General features: G+C 43.2%; 2 protein-coding genes and 1 non-coding gene across 4 annotated transcripts; 2 read left to right on the forward strand and 1 right to left on the reverse strand.

The window, feature by feature from the left end:
* Nucleotides 1–629: 629 nt before the first annotated feature.
* On the reverse strand, nucleotides 630–9375 carry coro1b (coronin, actin binding protein, 1B). Its single transcript, XM_076725113.1, has 12 exons — nucleotides 9208–9375; nucleotides 8951–9099; nucleotides 7567–7769; nucleotides 7171–7293; nucleotides 5734–5860; nucleotides 4190–4371; nucleotides 3946–4065; nucleotides 3468–3572; nucleotides 3207–3352; nucleotides 2586–2643; nucleotides 2103–2441; nucleotides 630–2017 (listed from the first exon to the last, which is right to left on the reverse strand). Exons 3-12 carry the CDS (start codon nucleotides 7765–7767, stop codon nucleotides 1895–1897), a joined length of 1524 nt encoding a protein of 507 aa, XP_076581228.1. The 5' UTR covers nucleotides 7768–7769; nucleotides 8951–9099; nucleotides 9208–9375; the 3' UTR covers nucleotides 630–1894.
* Nucleotides 9376–10047: 672 nt separating this feature from the next.
* On the forward strand, nucleotides 10048–10135 carry trnar-ucu (transfer RNA arginine (anticodon UCU)). The gene is given in 2 exon segments: nucleotides 10048–10084; nucleotides 10100–10135. It is a non-coding gene; the product is annotated as a tRNA-Arg (tRNA).
* Nucleotides 10136–10810: 675 nt separating this feature from the next.
* Nucleotides 10811–20611, forward strand: LOC143317204 (oxysterol-binding protein 1-like). 2 transcript variants are annotated; one of them, XM_076725241.1, is made up of 17 exons: nucleotides 10811–11164; nucleotides 12100–12272; nucleotides 12569–12777; nucleotides 12881–13049; nucleotides 13211–13322; nucleotides 13515–13698; nucleotides 14005–14122; nucleotides 14395–14452; nucleotides 14679–14843; nucleotides 15443–15688; nucleotides 16501–16621; nucleotides 16868–16971; nucleotides 17481–17576; nucleotides 17666–17853; nucleotides 18276–18511; nucleotides 18636–18674; nucleotides 18792–20611. In XM_076725241.1, exons 2-17 carry the CDS (start codon nucleotides 12136–12138, stop codon nucleotides 18932–18934), a joined length of 2325 nt encoding a protein of 774 aa, XP_076581356.1. In that variant the 5' UTR covers nucleotides 10811–11164; nucleotides 12100–12135; the 3' UTR covers nucleotides 18935–20611. The 2 variants fall into 2 exon arrangements, with proteins under 2 accessions (XP_076581356.1, XP_076581357.1); XM_076725242.1 differs by lacking the exon at nucleotides 18636–18674 and having other exon boundaries at nucleotides 10821–11164.
* The last annotated feature ends 922 nt before the right edge of the window (nucleotides 20612–21533 follow it).

The raw sequence follows: 21533 nt of genomic DNA on the forward strand, positions 1-21533 counted from the left end.
CAAACTGGCAGCAGCTGCCGTGTGCCTTCCTCATCCTCACCCTGCTGCCTGTCTTTCACACAGGCCATATTTAGCTCTGTTGTTGTGTCAAACATTGCCCTTCTTTCTTGATTGCTCAGTTCGTTTAGGGTGGCCTACTAAAAACGAGAATGCTCACAAAGTTCCAGCTAATAGCGGAGGCTGCTGTGCTCATGTGAAAACTTCAGAAACTGTTTTACATCTTTCTATTCTCTCTGAAATCAGACAGCTTCACTTGACTGTAGTTTCTGATGTGGTGTGGACCGTCATCTGTGGGACCTCATTATTGGTTAATTGGCAACCCCGTATTAAATTTATGAGACTTCATAAGAATATAACATAAAGTATGAGAAATTCACACAACAAACCCCAACAAAAGCCAACATAAAACATGAGAAATCTTCAGGGTGTTGCATTCTTTATGGAGGCAATGTGTTTTGTGTGAGCGCATATGTCTGTTTAATTGGAGTAGGCAGCAGTCGCTTGGCACACAGTCAACACACTCAATATGCACACTATTCAAACGAGCCTTGACCTAGAAATTATCACAAATACCACAAATATATGATCGTGATCACAGCATTTCTTAGTGTAAATAAAAAGCCATTCCATTAATACAAAGGAGGAATGAATGTTTATTGGGTTTTCACAATGTAGTCTCCTTTAACCTGCTACTGGTTTTACAGTTAGTGTAAAGGGGTAAGTGCATAAAGGAATATAAATCACTGAAGTAATAAAGGGTTAAGCTTAGTGTGGAATGTACCATTGACTGATGGAAAAGTTAACAAAAATCCTTCTAAATATAATGAAAAAAAAACAAAACTGCAAAACTAAAAAAAAAAAAGATCTTTCCATCTTTTAACACCAATACAAATGCAATTCAAAACTGTAGAAAATGCTTCACATTTCATTGTAACTTCCTCTTTTTCGTAGCTGAAATCACTTAACTGCAGGCCTTTGTTTTAGAGAGAATGCCCTCTAATTAGCTTTAGGTAACATTTGTATGTCCAGTATGAAGCACAACTAGGCACTGGGCAACTCTTGTTACAGAAAACTTCAAAGCCGCTCTCCTCTCCTGATAACATGAGGTACAAAAATCACAAAGTGTTACCTTTTCAATGACTGCAAAGACTACACAGAATTACAACACATAAATATTCAACTACACTCCTGTCAGCTATTATTCACATAATTCTCACCGTCAAGCTCATGATTTATGTACCAGAAGATTTTCCTACCATTAACCTTACACACGGCATCCTATAATGAAGTAGTAAAACAAACCACAAGTCACACAATAAGTTAACAGCTGGGGGTCTGATATTACATCACAGTTTAGCAGCTTTAACTACCTGATTAAATAGCCCTAATGGTTACATTTGTGAGTGCTTCGTACAAAAAAAAAAACATATTGGAGGTGCTTGATTGCTTTGCTATAGTATTCATTAGCTTTATTATAACGCTTTAATCATCGCTTTGTGCATTAATTTGAGGCAATGGTTCCACTGCAACTCTGTCAAAGCCCTTCAAACTTAATGTAAGGATTTAGCAAAGCTCAAAGATGCACTATATCCACCACCAAATATCTGCTACAATACTTCATCATATGAAAAACAGAAACTTTATCTCACTGTCAGAAATCACTCTATGCAGATGACACCCCAGTCATAGTCTGGACAACAATCACAGAACAAATTGCAGCCTTGTTTCTACCACAATAGCTGACCTGGTTGTAAGCCACCTTGACTTACAGTTTGTTGCTCCCCTTCACTACATTCTCCCAATCACACAGCTTAAGGTACTGTTGATTCTAGTAAGGCTATGGTCTATGGATTTAGTAAGAATGCCCTCCGAATGTAGTGGTTTTCCGCCTTGCTCATACATCCCCATCCTCAATCCGAGCCAGCTGCCTCTCCAGCAACTCGATTCTCTGGCTCTGAGCGAGGACGACGGCGCGCAAGGCCTTCATTTCTGCTAACAACTCGTTCAACAGATCATCCTGAAAGAAGCGAGGAGAGAAGGAATGGGTCAGGAAACGACTTTGAGCATGAAACGTGTTCGTATGTCTCATTCTGTCCACTCACCTCTCTCTTCGGCCTCTCAGCATTTCCATCTGTCTCCTTCGTGGCTACTCGCGGCTGTGGCACCTCTTCCTCTGCCTCCTTGGCAGCAGAGGTAGATGTACATGTGGAAGTTGCTGCACTGGCTGCTGAAGGTGTAGCGGCCCCAGTCCCGGAGTCCTGCGAGACGAGCTGGGGTTTGTTTCTGAGGGTGTCTCTGTGCTTGGATGGAGGGGCTGAGTACCCACCACTCAGAGAGACCAACAGGGGCGGTGCATCCTGCCCAGCGATCCACTCATCAGCCAGGAGAGCCGGCTCCAAGCCAGCTGTGTCCGGGTAAAGATCTCCCTGAAACAGATCTGACTAGGGAGGCAAGACGGAGACAGAAGAGTGTTTTTATCGTACAGTCATGGATAGACCTCCTGTGCATATGATTGCATTTTTAAAAATATAAGAAATATAAATTGGTTATTTTTAAATTGGTTTTACAGACTGTGCATGGCTTACCTTCCGTGGTACAGTCATAGAAATTGGTTCCACTTTCCTTTCATGGAGTTTGTAGAACCTACAGAAGACCAGGCAATCAGTCACCTTATTGAAGGATAAGTACTTAATAAGTACTTATAAGTACTTTTCTCGACGTCAACAAACCATGTGAAAAGACCGACAACAAAAACGTGGCTTTAAATGCTTTATTACTTATTGAGGTTGACTGTGGTTCCTATGGTTTCTACAGGAGATATAAATACAATCAAATGTATACCTTAACTTTAAAGTAACTTCCTAAAAAACATGTGTACTGTACTTTTTTGCAGAAGTTACTCAAACAGAATTCGTTTGAGACTATTTTCAGCTGTGGATTAACACACATTTGGTGTGAGTAAGTATTTAGGGCAGCAGTGTTACCCAGTGCAATGGCGTGCCTTATTTATGTGTTTTCAGTCATTTCAGTGGAGGTCAATGGCACAGTAAGTAATAACCTATGTGTATCTATGCACAGGCAATACTTAGTAGAGTCGATTTATTGTTGTTTTTGGTCTTTCCATGGACTTTGGTGACGATAAGAATAAGATCCTTTAAAAAAGTAATTAAAAGAATATCAAGGAAGACACAACCAAACATATTCACCTTGCGATTTCACACTTGTTGACATCCACTCCTCTTTTACTAAGAAAGCCTGCACCTCTCTGAGGCTCTTTGCTGCTGTATAAACTGATGAAGTGGACATACGGGGTTTCATCCGTCACTTCAAAATACCGGATGGTGCAGTCCCCCTGTACAACAGAAGACAATCTGATTAAGACGACTGAACCAAAAATCAATGGGAAATGACACCTTTTTTTTTTTTACCATCTGAGTAAATCTCAGTTCTATACAATCCTGAGATACCTTTCCACACAGGTAGACCATGTTTGTGTCAGGGTCATAAAAGGGTAGAAGAACCCCGTTACTTGTATCCATCTCCTGTAATGCCATTGGCTCAGAGAGATCTTTCTGTAAAAAAAAAAAACAGAATAACAGAAAACATGAATTTAATACTACTTATAATATACTATATATATCAGCTTAGATAAACTAAGATAAGCACTTGCAGACATATTAAGACGGGATCTTTTAATGGCAATAATGAACAGAACAAATGATTACAGTGAGCAAAAATTGTTTGCAGAGGCTCCTGAAAAATGGTGAATGTATCCTTTAAAATTCGGGAAAGAAAAATAAAAATTAATAGTTAGTCTTTCTTCCTGTTTTACTGAATAAAACATTCACTGCTTCCTACGTGGACACTGAACGTCAATTGTGCCCTGCAGATTTGCTCAATATGCAAATAGTTCTTAGCGACGCTGGACTGGCCCATCAGACTTACCGTATCCCACAATGCCAGCTGCCTTTCACTCATACGGCTGAAGCCTGTGGTCAGGATCTTCCCATCAGAGAGGAACACAGCTCTCATTGGCCGGGTGCCTTCGTGGACCTTCTCTTTTACCTAGAACAACAATTCAAGACTGATGAAGGACTGATGTGGCCACTGTAGGATTACAGTAAGGACGTGTGCATGATGTAGTGTCATGTAACTTCTGTTGTACGCATCCGCAGAAATGCAAAATGACCTTGAGCACGGTGCCCCTTCGTGGGTCGATGACACGCAGAGCCTTGTCCTTGCAGACGGTACAGATGGCACTGCCGTCCTTGTTCCAGCTCACACTGTAGATCAGGTCTGGGTGAGCATCAGTCAGCTGGTACACGAGTTCTCCAGTGCCCAAGTTCCACACGCAAATCACATTATCACAGCCTAGAGAGAAAAACACAACACCCAGCGTGGTGTTAGTTCACAGAAGAGGAAACGTGTCCAGCATGAAAGTGTGTGTTATTTGTGCAGAACCATTACATATGAAAGAAACCAAAGGTGCTTTACAAGCTGATAAAATCACTGCATATATTTATGTATATCTACGCCTCTATATGTTTTTAATTGGCTTTCTAAAGTGTAAGTAAAATACATCTAAGTTCGGGAGGCAGGCTATTCAAAAGCAGGAACATAAAGCAGATTGGTGCCTCGTGACCTGAGAGATGTGCAGACTTTATAAACCGAGAGCATGTCTGATGTGTACCGCGCCCATTAAGAGCTTTGTATACCAAGAGGAGGACGTAAAACTGGTGATGTACATTAGCACAGTTCTGAAAGCAACAGGAAGCCAACGATCAACCTGAAAGGCAGGAAGTTGATTCCAAAGCTCCACCTGAAGAAATGTAATGACGTGGTTCTGTTTCATTGTCTTAAATCCGCTGAACAAAGGCGGCTTGACACGTGACAGGTGTGTGCTCGTATGCAAATACCACGCAGTTCAGTCACTGACTTGAGCGATGAGGTCCAGCATGAACACAGCATTTTCTGCCAAACTGGAGCAGTGGTTACACACGAGACACGTCTGTATTTGTGTCACCGCTTTGACGGGGAGCGAGCTCAGCTGGAAAAAGGTGATGTCATGTACTTCTGTGCACCAATCAGAATAGAGCAATATCTGAATAAAGATTTGCTTATGCTGCCGGCCCAACCAAATCTGACCAAACCACACCCACAGTCCTGAGGAGGCTGAGTTTTTGAATGTTTAACTCCTGATAAATAATACTCAGAATGTGTTTTTCTTTGTCTAGACAATAATAAATATTTAACCAAGTTTAAAGTTTACTCGTCCTGACGCAAATCCTGACTCCATTATATTTCTAAATAAAAACATCACTACAGTTCAGCAATGTGTTTGTGTGGCTACTTGAGATACGGAGATGATTCGCTGCACTTACAGGTCAAAAACCAGACTTAAGTAAGACAACACAACGCACCTGTGGGTGTTTGGGACACACGCATTCCAACAAAAGCGCAATTATGTTTCAGGTTTTTCACGTTCGCTCTAAAACTCACACTGCAGACTATGATTTGCTTGAGGGGGGGAAACCCAACTCCATGCCTGTATAATGCAGTAGAACTGGCTGTCACTGAACACCAGCACAGTAAGATAAGAGCTGTTCTTAAACTCTCACTATTGACAAACGGAGTAGTGCGGGTCACTTTTCTCTTGCTAGTGTAGAATATTTAGCACATGGATAACATAACCCCGGTATTGTTAGCAGCCATGTTTGCTGTACTTGATGTTACCTGCAGTCAGGAGGATATTGAGGGCAGTTGGGTGCCAAGCAAGGATTCCCACTCTTTTACTGTGTACCTCCAGGGTTAGGGTTTCAGTCATTGAACTCGTCGGGCCCCCGTCTGGGATCTGCCACACCTTCAGTGCAAGACAGTTTGTTTGTGAATGCCTTTACAGTAACGTATGATGGATCCATTTAGGTGCATGAAAGCCACTGATGTTTCCTATGATGCATTGATCCATACATTTCTACGCCATTTAATTAGCCTAGGGTGTTTTTTCCAGAAGTTTATTCTTGGTCACAGAAAGGAAAACACCCCTCAGGAAGAGCAAGGAGAGCTGAAAGCCTTTATTTAGTCCTAATTTCTGCTCTGGTGAGCCTTAAACCAGTCAGCATCTTAAGCAATCACACTCAAGTAAACGGAAGTTTTTCCTTGCTCTGCCTGAAGAGCGTTTTCTTTCGTGCGTCCAGTCTTTTCATCGTCAAGAGCACCTTAAAGGTGGGTTGAGTCATTCTGGAGAAAGTGTTGGTAATGTCTCCTCACAGTCCTGCTAGCTATCTGTTCTGTGTGTGCACGACAGGTGGCATCGTGCTCGTGCACAGGACAAGGAGAAGAGGAGGGAGCGGTAAATCTGGCATGCTATCGTCTAATCATACCGTGAAGGAGAGTGACTCGCCCCACCTTTAAAGGAATAGTTCAACATTTTGAGAAGGTTTCTTTTTTGTTTTTTGCAGAGTTAGATACAGATTGATACCACTCTCTTATCTATGTGTTCAACACAGAGCTACAGCCAGGAGATGGTTAGCTTAGCTTAGCATAAAGACTGGAAGCAGGGGGAAACAGCTAGCCTCACTAGTCCAGCAGATAACCCCTCATAGAACCACAAATTGTTGTTTTCACACTTCAGTTTTTGTATTCGATAAACAAACAGGATATAATGTGTTAATCAGCGAGCTTCAGAGGAGCCGGTAGGTGGAATTTGTTACATTTTGAGGAAGCATGTCTAGCTGTTTACCCTCGTTTCCAGTGTTTGTTCTATGCTAAGCTAACAGTCTTGCAGCTGTAGCTTTATATTTCATGCACAGACATCAAAGTGGTATCGATCTTCGCATACATCTCTTGGCAAGAGAGGTAATAAGTGTTTTTCTGAAAATGTCACACTGTTCCTTTTAGGCTGAAAGTTGAAACTGAGTGCGTAGCCTCTGCAGTCTGGGGTGACAAAATGGACTTTAAAACACACTAAAACACTAACAGCTCTTTAAAACCAGCAGCAGTAGATTAGATTACTTCCTTTAACCAAAGGCAAGAATGGTGTTAGAGACCCAGTATGCACAGTTGTGGTCAGGATGACCTGCATCACACGTGACAGCAGGTGACACCAGTAACTGATAAAGGGCCACAAACCTCCAGCGCAGCAGCATGACAAGCCTGAAACTGTTAACCTGCCTTTACTGTGCAGTCCTCTGAGGCACTGGCAATCATGTTGTCATCATGAGGACACCACTGGATGTCCAGCACCGGCGCCGCATGGCCACGCACTGTGGGACAGGACTGATCGATTCTGCCGCTCTGTGGGAGAAAACCAAAAGTTAAAGTCATGACACTGTGACAGTTGGCTGGAGAAACTTTTTAATACGTCACAGGAGTACAACCTTTGTCCACTATTTGGCTTGGAACTGTAAAAGTGCTGCATATGCATTAGCCCGACACGGAGCGAGGTGTCAGAGAGTTGCTGACATATTGCTTTTAGTAGCAGAGTGGAAGATGGGAAACAAGATAGAGGCTTTTAAAAATATTGATCCCCTGTATTTGATGCTGAATGTAACGTAGAGAGGGCTGAACCTTGCTGATGGGAACAACGAGGAAGGCCCCTCCTCCGCCGGATTCGACGATGACGGCGATGAACTTGGGGTTGACCGCACAGAGGGGGCTGTCCCACGTCACGCGGGACACTCTGACGTCGTCGATGCAGTGCTCAGCTTTCCACGCCTGGGCGAAGACGTGGCGGAACTTGCTCTGCCTGACCACTCGCCGAAAAGACATGTCTGTGGAGGAAACAAAGAAAACGACTTCATCTACGGCTCATATTCTCACAAACAAATTTTTTGTTGTCACCGCTTGGAAATTGTGACTTTTTTTTGATAATGAAAAGAATAATAAGTGGCAGCTCAGACTGAACCACTTGTGCCACAGTAAAACATGAGCTGCAGATGCCTTTGTAATTACATTAACCATTACAGGCCTTATTGCAGGTTTCTTCAATGTGTTTTGGAATGTGGATGATGCACAAAGACTGAGTTGGCTATTTGCATAAGAAAGCCTGAAGAAAAAAAGCATTTTTCAGGACAAACTTTTTGCTTGACGCATTTCTTTTCTTTCTTTTGCTATTCAGTGTGCAGCTTACTTTAAATTCTACACATAAACCTGCCATTTGCAAAAACACACAGCACTAATAATCCCAAAACTGATGTTTTTCCTTTGGTTTTGCTGCTTTTGCACATGTGCACTGCTCAGCAACTGAACAAACTTTATTGCAGCTTTCTGCGTCTGCGTCGAGCTCATTAAAATCATTGTACATTCAGTGATTTTACAGTTTATTCAGCGAACCCCCAGCAATCCTTAGATGTCAGCGAGAGAGAAAGGGGGCTGTCAAAACAGCAGGCGAGTTCTTTCATGGTGGGAGCCTGTCCTGGAAAGTACAGTCAGGCTTCAATGGACAAAAGGGCATGATCCGCCTGAAACCAAAACATGCTGTGGCTGTGAGGGGAGGGGGTTGGGCAGGCAGAGCTGCTGAGGGAGGGGACCCAGTAACACTACATGCCATCTACCTAATGCTCCACAGTTGTCAAAGCAAATTGTATTTTGGCAGGTATACAGCCTGTAGTCTGCATTTCTCCCCCAGCAGCTTGCGAGGAAAAGCTGCCCCACATTCATTCAATTGTGTACAATAAAGCCCAACACTGTAGATTTGTGGTACTAAATCTTGTACTTCAATTATATAATGATGCTTTGAATTACCTTGCAATATTGTTAAATAGTTACAGTATTTTTACAGCATTTCTGTTCCGGGTTCCATTGTTGTCTGCACACAATAGGAGGAATGAAGCTTTTGCAAAGAGTAACTACAGCCATCAGCAACAAAGAACGTGCATTAATGCGTAGTTCAGCCCACAATGAGACAATTCAAGGCAATGGCAAGGTTATTACTTTCAGGACAATGGCATACCTGGCTTCTGAGAGACCTCTCCTAATTGGAAAAAGGATCACCAAAGACTCGGGCGTGACAGGAGGAGGCCAATAAAATAATCCGCCGCCAGGAACAGTAACTTAATCCTCTCCTGTGTCCAGGCAGGCGTTCACGTCGACTGCGCAGACCTATAACAAAATACGTCCATTAGAAAGAAAACCCCATTCGAAAGTCTTCCGCTCCTCTCGCGCTGGTTTGCCACTAATTACGCATGGCTAATGAAGGAAAAGCCTGACCTGATAGAGCATGTCCCGTGTTGGTATACAGCTACATTAAATGGTGCACGTCGACGCTGAACGGAGCCCGGCTGATGGTGGTGATACTGTGAGAAAAGATGCAGACGCTCTCCGCCGCGTTCCCCTTTACAAACGACTGATACAGAGCGGTGGGTTGAGCAGAATCCCAGACACTTCCGCTCATGGCAGGATATATCAAAGACACGCAGGAGTCAAGAGGGATATCATCCGCTGACGTCTAGATCCCCGTCTGCCAGACCGGATGTTTACCCACCTGCGAAAACTGCCTTAAGCTGGAGGATGAACTATTAGCGAGTTTAGCAAACTAAGTAACCAGTCACACATGTTTCAGTGTCTGGCTTGACCATACAGCACATGCATGAAGTAATAAACAAGTATGATACAAAGGAAGACTTGAATGTGATAAAGAAAAGTGTTTTATGCCGGATTGTTTGCCGTACTGCACCTCGCAACCAGATACTTTGTGTGCTTTAGACTATATGCGCCCACACAGGACGTGTTTCAGTTTTCCTGGTTCATTCAGAAAGATAATCTTTTAAATACATGTTTTAGAGTTTTATTCTACTATTACATTTTCATCTTACTTATCTAATGTTGTCAGAGAAACGACGAAGTGTCCTGGCTTGGTTGTATGGCACTTCAGCGCCACCCAGTGTTTAATGCGGCACATGACTGGCTCATTATTTGTTCCCAGTAGTTATCGCGATTGTGAGTCGATGAGAGGCATGAGCTGTATTCAGAAACCCAAGAACCACCCACAAGCATGTCACCACTTGGGTTCTTCGTTAAATAATGTGATGCGACCCCTGTGCAACAGGTGGCTCCGTGGCGCAATGGATAGCGCATTGGACTTCTAGGCATGAGCGAAGTGATTCAAAGGTTGTGGGTTCGAGTCCCACCGGAGTCGCACTTTTGTCTTCATGGAAAGATAACTACTGAGAAGTTAGTCTTTCGTTCTGATAAACGGTATTTACCAATTCGTTTTTTGCACAGTCTCATGATAAGCGCAAACTCTGTTGACATAAACGCGTGCATAGTGGATGGGTACTAGGAATTGTCCTACGTCTATGTAATTTTATGTCAACAATATATTTAACATTAGCTAAGGCTACCTAGTTAGCAGTAAAGAATGAATTATCTATCAAAATACAATAAAGTGGTTTTCCGATTGTATCCTTCGAAATAAATTAACAATGATAGGGGTACCTACTAACAAAACAGGATGCGAGTTGATTTTTGTTTTTTTTAAATACAAGTCAGCGCGAAAGTAATAGTAAAATACTGTTTGTGTATTCTCCCAACATAAATCATATTCATTCATGTCAATGTCACTTCATATTTTTCCCTGGTAATTGACATGCCTATTGCCGTGGCTCAATCCCAACAGTGAAAAGACCACATCACTCCAGTAACAGCAATCAGCAATCGTAACATAATACGTAAACAGATCCACTTGACTGAGCCGAATGATATGACTGCTTTTTATGTGGCAGATACTTAAAGAGAAATAAATATGACGAGACTGGTTAGCTTGACAGCCAGTAGGGGAAAGAACGTAGCTTGCTGTGTGTTTCTAGACGACACCAAATAGTGTTGCACCGGGTGTAACCAACGAGCTAACGGTAGGCTAGTTAGAAGTAGCTAGCTAGCTTTAGGTCCTTGTCGGCGTACGCAGCTATAGAATGGACGTTATACGCACGATTATTGATGGATACTAATGAAAGTCGTTGATGTCACTTTATTTTACAATCACACTAGTGTTGTCGTCGACGCCTTCTGTGTAGTGTTTTTCATCATTAGCTGTCCCGTGTTGATCAGTTATCGTTAGCTGTTCAGCCTCCTCAGCTAGCTAGGTACAGTAGCGTATGGGTGTCAAAGTTAGCCGTGACTTCACCGGGTGTCTGGTTGCCTGATCTCACATTTCGGACACGTCAAGGTAAACACTTAGCCACTGGCGAGTTTGAAAGCTAGCTGGTAAGCTAACGATTGTTTAGCAGTGGATCTTGCTTGCACTGTATGTTAAATAGGCACACGTCAGCCGGTAAACTTCGAGCGAACATGACAATTTGTATTTTCTTTCCTTTAGCTCCTATTCCAACAATGCGCTGTTATTACTTTGGCTTTCACTAGCCTAACTCGAGCTAATGTTATTAAGCTTCTGGTGGCAACCTCGTCAATGTATTGAGCTTTATTCATTTTATGTTGTTACCATTTGGTTTGTGTGGTTGTGTTAGTGATCGCACAACATTACGATTCACTGAAAAGACAACTTAAATAATAGTTATTAATCTTGGTATCTGTGTCCGTTAATGGTATTTAAATGATGGGTAATTAAGATAACTTTCCGTCGCATTAAGGTTTTACAACTCTAATTCCGGTTTAAAGGCTAGTTTTGCTGGTGAAATGTGTCAGCAGTGAATCTATATTGATTCTTAGTTAATCTTTGACCTGTCACACCACACTGCAAGATCAATATCAACCACCAGTAACGTATCACATTCCTGTCGTAGAAGAAGTATTTTCATTGTTAGTTAATCTGCTACTTATTTTCTCCAGTAGTCGTTCGAGCCATGACATGTCAGAAAATAGGGAAACATGCCAAATGCAATTTCACAAAGCCTAAGCTGATGCATTACAGTGTCTTCCGTTGTCTGACTTAAATCCAAAGATGTGTAGTTTGATGTCTCAGAAGACTAAGAAAACCAGCAAATGTGCACATTTAAGAAGCCCGTGAAGCTGTGTGCTGTTTTTACCATAAGAAATGATGAATCAGTCATCAAAATAGTTCCTTAATTAATTTTGTGTCAAGCTATTAATTGATTATAATTTCAGCCCCTAATTCTCAGTTGTAACTCTCATTTTCTCTTCAAGGTTCCTCAAATCTGTCTCTTGATTTTGGGGGCTGTGATGTCGGAGCCCAAGACCCCCACTCCCACTCCTGCTGGCGACACGTACAAAGGATGGGTGTTCAAGTGGACAAATTACATCAAAGGTTATCAGCGGAGGTGGTTTGTCCTGAGCAATGGCCTGTTGTCATACTACAGGTACGCTTTCCTGTAAAACAGACAGACTTAAGAAGAACATACCCTTGATCATGTCACCAGAGAACTTCCTCTGCATTAATCTTCAGTAACTCCTGTTTAATTACATCCAGCCAGCTGTTAATTAAGCAGGGGACTATCACCTTCACCTTATCAGTGTGTCTTATAGTTGAGTTTCCTTGCCAGATTGAAGCTTTGTTGTAATGTTCTCCAGCAAGTTTCTGTTGTAGCCAAGTGCACATGTCTTTTTTTCTGTTAAGTCACATATTTGTGTCAAATCAAACCCCTTTGTTTATTAGGACCCAGGCAGAGATGGGTCACACGTGTCGAGGCACAATCAACTTGGCCACAGCAACTATCACTGTGGACGACGCCTGCAACTTTGTCATCTCCAACGGCGGGGCACAGACGTACCACCTGAAGGCCAGCTGCGAGGTGGAACGCCAGCGCTGGATCACTGCTCTGGAGCTGGCCAAAGCCAAGGCGGCCCGCATGCAGGCTGAATCAGGTGAAACATACAAAGACACAGCGTATAGAACAATTAGAGTGGCCTTGTGAAACCCTTTTTAAACTGATGTGTTTTGCCTTCCTATTGCTTTGATAATTAACAGATGACTCTGGGGATGACTTTTCTCCATCATCCCCTCCGGTGGCACCCGGACAAGGTGGCGGGTCACAGAATTCAGAAGTCCAGTCTGCTCTCAGAACACTAGGCAGCAAAGTGGAGGATCTCAGCACTTGCAACGACCTCATCTCAAAGCATGGCTCTGCCCTCCAGAGGTACTGCTTTAACTGTCTCTTGCTCACTTTTTGCTTCACTCTTTAGTCCTTGGGCCACAAGTAAATAAGCTTCTCATGTCTCTTCTATCTTAATGTAGAATCTAAGAATCAGACACTCAAACAACCTATCCCCACCTTGTACATTTTAATATTTATTTCAGGTCTTTATCAGAACTGGACAGTTTGCGTCTGACTGGAGAAGCTGGGGATAAGATTCGTCAGGTGACAGAGAGGGCCACGCTGTTCCGCATCACATCTAATGCCATGATTAACGTAAGTGTCTCTCAGTGTTTCTACTTCTGCCTTGTTGTTGATGTGTAGTGTATCAATGAGAGTGGGCCTTGTGAATCTACACTGTATTTAATCTCTACTCTGCACAGGCCAAACTAACTGGTCGAAATTGCTCCCATTAACTTGATCTTGGTTTTAGTTCTAACTCATCCTCTTTGACGTTTTGCCCCTCAGGCGTGCAGAGACTTCCTCACACTGGCTCAGGCTCACAGCAAGCGATGGCAAAAGGCCCTTCAAGCAGAACGGGACCAGCGGGTGAGGCTGGAGGAGACTTTAGAGCAACTTGCCAAGCAGCACAACCACCTGGAGCGGGCATTCAGAGGGGCTGCGCAGGCTAATGCTACTGCAGACAATAAAAGTAAGACTTGACGCTGACCACTTCCCGACTTACAGTCAGAGTAATGTCACTTCTTTCCCAGCCCATTCCTCTTTTCACTTCCCTCTCCTCTTCTCTCGCGCTCTGGAAAATCTGCCCTTTATGTTACTGAGTTTATTTGTGTCACACCTCTCTATTATACCATTCATTCTGCTGGTCAGCTTGTGTATCCCTTATGAGGATTTTCTGCTTTCCTTTGTGAAAACAAGCTATCGGATGACATCACCTTTGTCTTGAAGAAGTATTCTGTATTAGAAACACTGAACTGAACTGATTGTTTTTTTTAAGGTGCTGCTGGGCCGGGGAAAGGTGAGGCCAGTGACGAGGACGATGACAACGAGTTCTTTGATGCCATGGAAGAGGCTCCTGAGTTTATCACTGTACCCGCAGACCCCCAGTTCCACAAGTCAGTGCACTGTCACTCATACAGGGAACAACCTTTCAAACCTTCAGAACTACTTTACATGCTATTTTATATGACATGTAGGCGCACAGTAACAAAGTTATGCAGTTCGATATCTTCATGCTTTCCTTGTTTGTACAGTCACTGGTTAGCTAATTTAGTTGTTATCAGTCAGGCTGGTTTATGCTCTGTTTCCTTGTCTGTTACACTGGTTATTTATTTAACCAGAAGTCTGCCAGGCACAGACAGTCTCTTTTGTTTTTTATCTCTTACAGAAGGTCAAGCAGTAATATCAGCGGTTTCAACAGTGAAATGTGTCCTGATGACCAATCGGTAGGTCCCACTCTTGCCTCTGGGATTAAAATGTAGCTGACCATCATTTTCATAATAATATAGTAGGCTTATTGTGAAGCTGCAGCAGGGTGGTAGATGGTAGGCATCGTAATACTAAAGGTGTGATTGTGCAGTCATGATAGATCACTCAGTGAGTCTGTTTAAAAACTTTAGTATTTCCGAAGGCTTCTATGCTGCTTATTGACAGAATTTTCTGCCTCTTCAGCTTAATGAGGAGCCTCTAGCGATGAACCAGGAATCTCCCTCTCAGGAGTTAGTGCCCTTGAAGAAGAGGCGGACACGCATTCCAGACAAACCCAACTATTCCCTCAACCTGTGGAGTATCATGAAGAACTGTATTGGCAAAGAGCTGTCCAAGATCCCGATGCCTGTGAGTATTGGCAGTGCCAGCACCCTTCCAGGAAATGTGTTTATGGGCCTGGCTAATAAAGGCCTCCTTCTCCTCAGCTGCTCTTTGTGTGGTTACGACTTGTTGAACAGCAGCATGTTAAGATCCTATCAGCACATCATAGACATGCTTCTGTTAAGCAGGTTTAGCCAAAAAACACATCTTTGTGTCTGCAGTACTGGGTCAGCAACATTTCTGTGAGAGCTGTCTGTAGTCAAAATAGCTCTATTGGTATATCTACTGAGATACCAGTCATCAAGCTGTGTTCGTTTATTAGAAAAACCTCAGAGATGATACTGTGGACAGACATTTGCGATTTGTATTTGGGATTCTAAAATTTTTATGAACAAGCTATGAATAGCACACAATACAAACAAGTTGTGCCAAAAATTGCAGCATGTTGCTGGATAAATTAATTTAAAACGGCTTACATGGAAATGTGTTCTTTTATTGTGCCAGAAAGTGTAAGGCATCGCCTTATTTAGCATAATCTGCAAGCGGGCCACATTCCAACACTTTTTAATACCTCCTTCGGTTCGACCTGGAGTCCAAACATGAATTCGCATCGCTGCTCTCTGCAGGTGAACTTCAACGAGCCCATTTCCATGCTGCAGCGGTTGTCGGAGGACCTGGAGTACCACGAGCTGCTGGACAAGGCCTCCAAGTGCCAGAGCTCGCTGGAGCAAATGTGCTACGTCGCCGCCTTCTCTGTGTCCTCCTACTCGACCACCGTCCACCGCACCGGCAAGCCCTTCAACCCTCTGCTGGGAGAGACGTACGAGCTGGACCGCCGGAGAGAGAGCGGCTACCGCTCCCTGTGTGAGCAGGTGAGGGGAGCAGAAAAGCAGAAAGATGGAGGGCTTCTAACAAGGAAGTGAGACTGAACAAAGAATGAATGGCAGGAAGGATGACTTGAAAAATCCCATTGACTCAGCATTTTGAGCGTATCTTGCTTCCTTTTTTTTGATGTATTTCGGGATGCACATGTTACAGGGAACTAGCGTTCATGAGTGTAAACTAACCAAATCAGGAAGAGGAGGGGCAGTTTTATCCAAACTGAGGGTCTGAGGAGTGGTGGTGGTTAATTATTTATTATTTTGACTTGCGAACATTGGTGCATAGTCTGGCAAGGAGGATGAAAAAGCACTTCCGTTCTGACGAAGATACATAAAGTGGGGGAAAAAGAAAAGATGTTTAACGCAGAGACAGGAAAGGATTTGTGGAGGTGCTTGCAGGACACAGAATGGAGGCTTAATGCTGGAGAATAAGAATGGCAGAAGGGTTTCTATTTCTGAAGAACAAGAAAATATATCCAGTCCAGTAAGTAATCCAATAAATTGTGCTTTCAGGCAGCAAATCCGGAGATCTTTTTAATATATATATAAATTCTGACTGGTTTAATTTGGTCACAAAGGCTTTAAATGAGATTGGGCAAGTGGGAGTAACTATTAAATCCTATTCTGTTTTTGAGTAATGCCATTGGATTTGAGATTCATAGTGGGGATTTTCAAGCACTGCAGTTTAAAATCAGGGTGTATTTTTCATGCTTCACAGGTCTGTCAGTGTGTCTGTGTCTATATAAGACTACGCGCTGTGTGTATGTTGTTATTTTAAATCAAATTGCACGCCTCTGTCACAGGTGAGTCACCACCCCCCTGCAGCAGCGCACCATGCCATCTCTGATCGTGGTTGGACTCTGAGGCAGGAAATCACTGTTGCCAGCAAGTTCAGGGGCAAATACCTCTCCATTATGCCTTTAGGTAAGCGTCTGGTGTCCAACATATTAGACATGCTTGTCCTCTGATGAGTGCCAGTTTCATCATAGCGTTTAATGGTCTTTGTTGCTGCACTGAGAAGGTGTGTCCAAACCTTTGAGTGGTGCTGTAAGTTAAGGGTGTAATCAGCTTAAAGCTTATGTGCGTGTCAGTCACACCTTGGCTTAATGCAAAGTCATCAATCACTGGAGACGATGAAGTGATGCTGATTTGTTTCCTCTTTCCCTCCAGGCACAATTCACGCTATCTTTGAAAAGGGCAACAATCACTACACGTGGAAGAAAGTTACCACCACTGTGCACAACATCATCGTGGGAAAACTATGGATCGATCAGGTGAGACTGGCAGAGTTAAAGTTAGAAAACATTTAGAGATAAAGTAACAAGATATTAAAGGGATGGCTGCCATGGCAGACCTGACATGTGACTTGAGGATACCAAAAAACAACATACACAACAAGCTAGTACTGGTGACAGCAAACAGGCAGAAGAAAGCAACGCAGCAATAAACCCTAAACTGTATGGACCATAAATCAGTATCCTTTGCATATCCTAGATATTTGCGTATTCGCATTTGACTGTGTACAGCATTTTCCTGTACAATTTGCCTTACGCTGACATGTACATTTTCCATTTTCATACACTGAAAATCATCCACCCACACACCACACTACCATCCATTTCACTACACATACTGTTGTGTAGCTGCCAAATACAGATGAAGTCCTTTGAAAACGGTGCCTGACTCACACGCCACAGTGCGCTCATCGTCATGTTGCTAACCCCAAACTGAAGTTTAAAACTTGGGATTCCCTCAAAACGTTCTTTCTCTTTCTCTCTGGCAGTCGGGAGAGATAGACGTAGTGAACCACACCACCGGAGACCGCTGCCACTTGAAGTTTGCTCCTTACAGCTACTTCTCCAGAGATGTGGCCAGGAAGGTGAGAAATACTGCAAACACCTTTGACACATGTATCCTTAGTGTGTTTACGCCTCTGTTAACCCACACCTGTCTCTCAACTCTCTTCAGGTGACAGGTGTGGTGATGGACAAGGACGGTAAGGCCCACTACGTGCTGTCGGGCACGTGGGATGAGAAGATGGAGTTTTCCCGGGTGATGCAGAGCAGCCGAGGAGGGGAGAACGGCACCGAGGGCAAGCAGAAGACTGTCTATCAAACCCTCAAAGCCAGAGAGGTGTGGAGGAGGAACCCACTACCGTAAGTAAAATCACTGCACGGCACGGCTATGCTCTGACCTCTCTTTACTCTGTGTGTCATCATGACTGCCTTTCCTGGTTAACTATCAAGAACCAGATTCTGCATTTCAACTCCTCAAAGCAAAGTTTGGGCCAGGTGCCCTCTGCCTGATGCACAGTACATTGCAGGCAGAGCATGGGTCAACAGACATCTTGGTCTTTATTTTATTTCAGACTTAAAAGTGCTCTAAAGACAGAGGTGAGCTGGAAAAATGTCGTTTTTTTCTGGCTTTAAATATGCAATATTTTGCTGCCTTGTGCAATAATTTTGAGCCACAAATGAAAAACAGAATTTATGGTAGATTTCTGGTTCAAAATTTCACATCTGCTCTTATTTCATACCTCGCTCCTTAATGTTATAATGTCACCTTTGCTCGACCACAGCGAGGGAGCAGAGACCATGTACTACTTTACTGCCTTGGCGCTGACCCTTAACGAGCTCGAGGAGGGCATGGCGCCCACCGACAGCCGGCGCCGGCCTGACCAGCGCCTGATGGAGGAAGGCCGCTGGGACGAGGCCAACGCCGAGAAGCAGCGGCTGGAGGAGAAGCAGCGCAGCGCCCGGCGGGAGAGAGAGAGGGAAGCTGCCAGTCAGCGCACCTCCAGCCAATCAGACGAAGGTGAGAGTCCAGCGTTTGTCGATGCTTTACTTCTTCTGTGTTCCTCTCTACCTTTCATGGGGCAAATCTTGGAATCGAGGGGTAAAAAAAGAATCTCTGTGATCCCCCTTTTCTCTCCCAAAAGCTGTCGATGAGGACTCTCTTACTGATCCCTCCTTAAAAAGCAAGTACTCCTCTTTTTTTTTTGTCTCTTGCACTGCCGCCTCCTCATGCTTTCGTTTCTGCTCCGGTCTTCTACCTGGATTGATCTTTCATCTTTCTCGGTTCTTCTCTCTTTCAGGCACACCTCATGAGAACTACAAGGCACTTTGGTTCGAGCGCTGTGAGGACCAGATCACAGGTGAGCAGGTCCATATCTATAAGGGAGGCTACTGGGAAGCTAAGGAGCGTGGCAGCTGGGAGGGATGTCCGGACATATTTTGACCTCAGCATTGACTGAAAAATGCCCCGAAGAGGCTGATCCATCGAAGCCGCCTGGTGGACATCTGCCGCAAAGGCCGGCTTGTCCCCCCAACTTGGACAGCTGCCTCCCTCCAGTGGCTCTCTGTTCTAAGAGATCTCCAGGACGGTCCCTGCTGTCTGATCCAGAGGGGGAGCAGGGTTTTTCCTCTGGCCTCCCTCATCCCATTTTGGTTCCTGTTTCCTTCAGCCCCCTTGTTGCTGTCACACATCTGAGAGGTCTGGGATGAAAATGTTTGTGCTGCTTTGACTCGGGTCAGGCTGAGCGCGGCGGGGAGGAAATGAAATGGGCAGTGCTTCCAAATCTAGAGTAGATCCTTCTTTTAGTCTCTCTTCGCGAGTCTATTCAGTCTCTCAGACCAGGAACGGAGGAGTTCTTGTGCTGGTAACACCCTGTGAGATAATGTAGTGTGCCTATTGTCATCCACAGCATTGTGTGCTTTGGTAATAACTAAAAAAAAATGGGGTAAGACCTGGTTAATATATACATTTATATATAAATATGATTTAAAATAATTGCATTAAAATGTCGACTGGTGGCCTTCAAGATGTTAGCGAGGATTTCTTGTTTTTCTCTCTGATTTAGTGTCTTAATGTAATGAAGGTTCTAGTGTGCTTGTGTGTGTGACTGCATATCTGCTCTTCCATCACTTTACAACACTGCCACTGTGCAGTGTACTATGTTTAAAAAAAGAAGAAGAAGAAATAATTGTCCAGAAGACTGGCTGCACCTCCACACTGTCGTGTTTTATAGTTGAAAGAGATTTTTTTTTTTTCTTGACAAAGGCCTGATGGAAATTGTGATGGTGAACATTTCGATGTGGCCATAAGGCCTGAACACCGTTTCTCTTCGCCTTAGAAATGAGCAACTGGCTCTCACATGTATTTACATCACACCTGAGTGGACACGATGCTGACGTTTGTCGCTGGTTTCTTGTACAAACTTTAAAACTTTGAAGAAGTAATTGTGGAAAGAGCTGCAAACGGCAAAATACTTGTTTCAGTGCTGAGAAAATCACACATTAGTGCAGTTTTATTCAGTAACAGTTAATAAAACACGCCATTTTCTCATGGTTGGAATAATGTGTAGACACCACGCGGATAAAGTGAAGGGTAACACGGCAGTAAAAGTGTTTAAAAATGTGCGATAATTGTGTGATTTTTGTGTGGACAAATGAGCAAAGAACAAAAGTAAACGCAGTGATGGGAAAAAAAACCTCACACCCAGGTGTATCTGCTGAAGAGTTCATACATATGCAAGTACATTATGACACCAAAAACATGGGATACAGTGTGTGTGTGAGTGTGTGTGTGTGTGTGTGTGTGTGAGAGAAAGAGAGAATTTCATAATTTTGTTTGTAAGTGTACTTAAAAATGAAGAATAAAGAAACAAAGAAGCATTGCAAATAACTATGATTTTATAAATGTATAGAAATTCATATTAGAGTATTGATAAGTGTAAGGTAGATTTTTTTTTCTTGTACTTTTGGTTCCTCTCGTATTATTGGTAGAGGACTGTCTTTATTCTCAGAAAAAAGGGAGTTACCATACTTACCTGAGGAGACACGACATTGTTCAGTATTTTGTATTAACAAAGGAAAAGAATCTGTAATAAACAAATGCTGTGATGTCAAACACGTAGCTTTTCATCCTGTTCTTCAATCTCATTTGTTCCAACTTTACCGTTAGGTAATAATTAGGTAAGACGATTAAAGAAAAGCCAAATCAAATTCTTCTGGAATTTCTGTCCTCGTGTTCAGTAGGAGCTTCGGATGGGATGACATATGTTGTCAATAAAGTGATAAAAACCAATGAAAACATGCTGTCATTAGTTTGTGTTCCAGTCCTGTACAGTGTAAACAATACAACACTTAATCTGAACTCAAGATGCTTTTTTAAAAAAAAAAAAAATCCCTATTGATTTATGGCAGATCTTTTTGTTAAGTGGCAAAATTTGCAATAAAAATCACACATTTAGTCTAATAGTTGATCATAAGAGTACAATGATGGGCCATAAGAAAAACTGTGTTGACAGTGTTGACATAAACTGATCATCAAATAGCAAGCAGGCTGAAAAATCAACAATTATCGGATGGATTGTCATGAAGTTTGGGACGGACATTCACGTCGCCCTCAGCCTCAGCTGTGCTTTGTGTTCATTTGAAATGTTAGCATGCTAACACACTAAACTATGATGATGAACATGGTAAACATACCCGCTAAACATGTTAGCATGCTCATGCTAAGACAGTAAAAGAAAGAAAACGTAGCCGTAGATTTAACCTGCTGTTTATCTCTCCCTTTAGCTGTCAGCCTCCTTGTATTTACAGCTGGGGGTCGATTCTGTGCTCTCTCTAAATCGCCAGCTGGCTCTCTTGTTATTTTCCCTGCGAGAAGAGCTGTTTCTTTCACTGTACACACCACAGGCGCCTCTCCTGCTGTGTCATGCCAGCAGATTTATTTTCAGCCAATTTTCTGAAAGGCAGACTGGAACCTACCATCCTATACATGGGGCAGAGAGAAACAGGGAGTTGGGGAAAGTTGGGGAGGGGCTTACAGTTCG

This window comes from Chaetodon auriga, chromosome 24 (assembly GCF_051107435.1).
Source record: "Chaetodon auriga isolate fChaAug3 chromosome 24, fChaAug3.hap1, whole genome shotgun sequence".
In the NCBI taxonomy this organism is placed as follows: Eukaryota; Metazoa; Chordata; class Actinopteri; order Chaetodontiformes; family Chaetodontidae; genus Chaetodon; species Chaetodon auriga.

Excerpts from the sequence above, each read along its gene's own strand:
- LOC143317204 (XM_076725241.1), top strand. The coding sequence starts at position 12,136 with ATGTCGGAGCCCAAGACCCCCACTCCCACTCCTGCTGGCGACACGTAC. Across the intron at positions 13,699-14,004 it reads TGCTACTGCAGACAATAAAA|GTGCTGCTGGGCCGGGGAAA; the intron begins GTAAGACTTGAC and ends GTTTTTTTTAAG. Across the intron at positions 16,972-17,480 it reads GAAAACTATGGATCGATCAG|TCGGGAGAGATAGACGTAGT; the intron begins GTGAGACTGGCA and ends TCTCTCTGGCAG.
- coro1b (XM_076725113.1), bottom strand. The coding sequence starts at position 7,767 with ATGTCTTTTCGGCGAGTGGTCAGGCAGAGCAAGTTCCGCCACGTCTTC. Across the intron at positions 3,353-3,467 it reads TGGTCTACCTGTGTGGAAAG|GGGGACTGCACCATCCGGTA; the intron begins GTATCTCAGGAT and ends TCTGTTGTACAG. Across the intron at positions 2,018-2,102 it reads CTGAGAGGCCGAAGAGAGAG|GATGATCTGTTGAACGAGTT; the intron begins GTGAGTGGACAG and ends CGCTTCTTTCAG.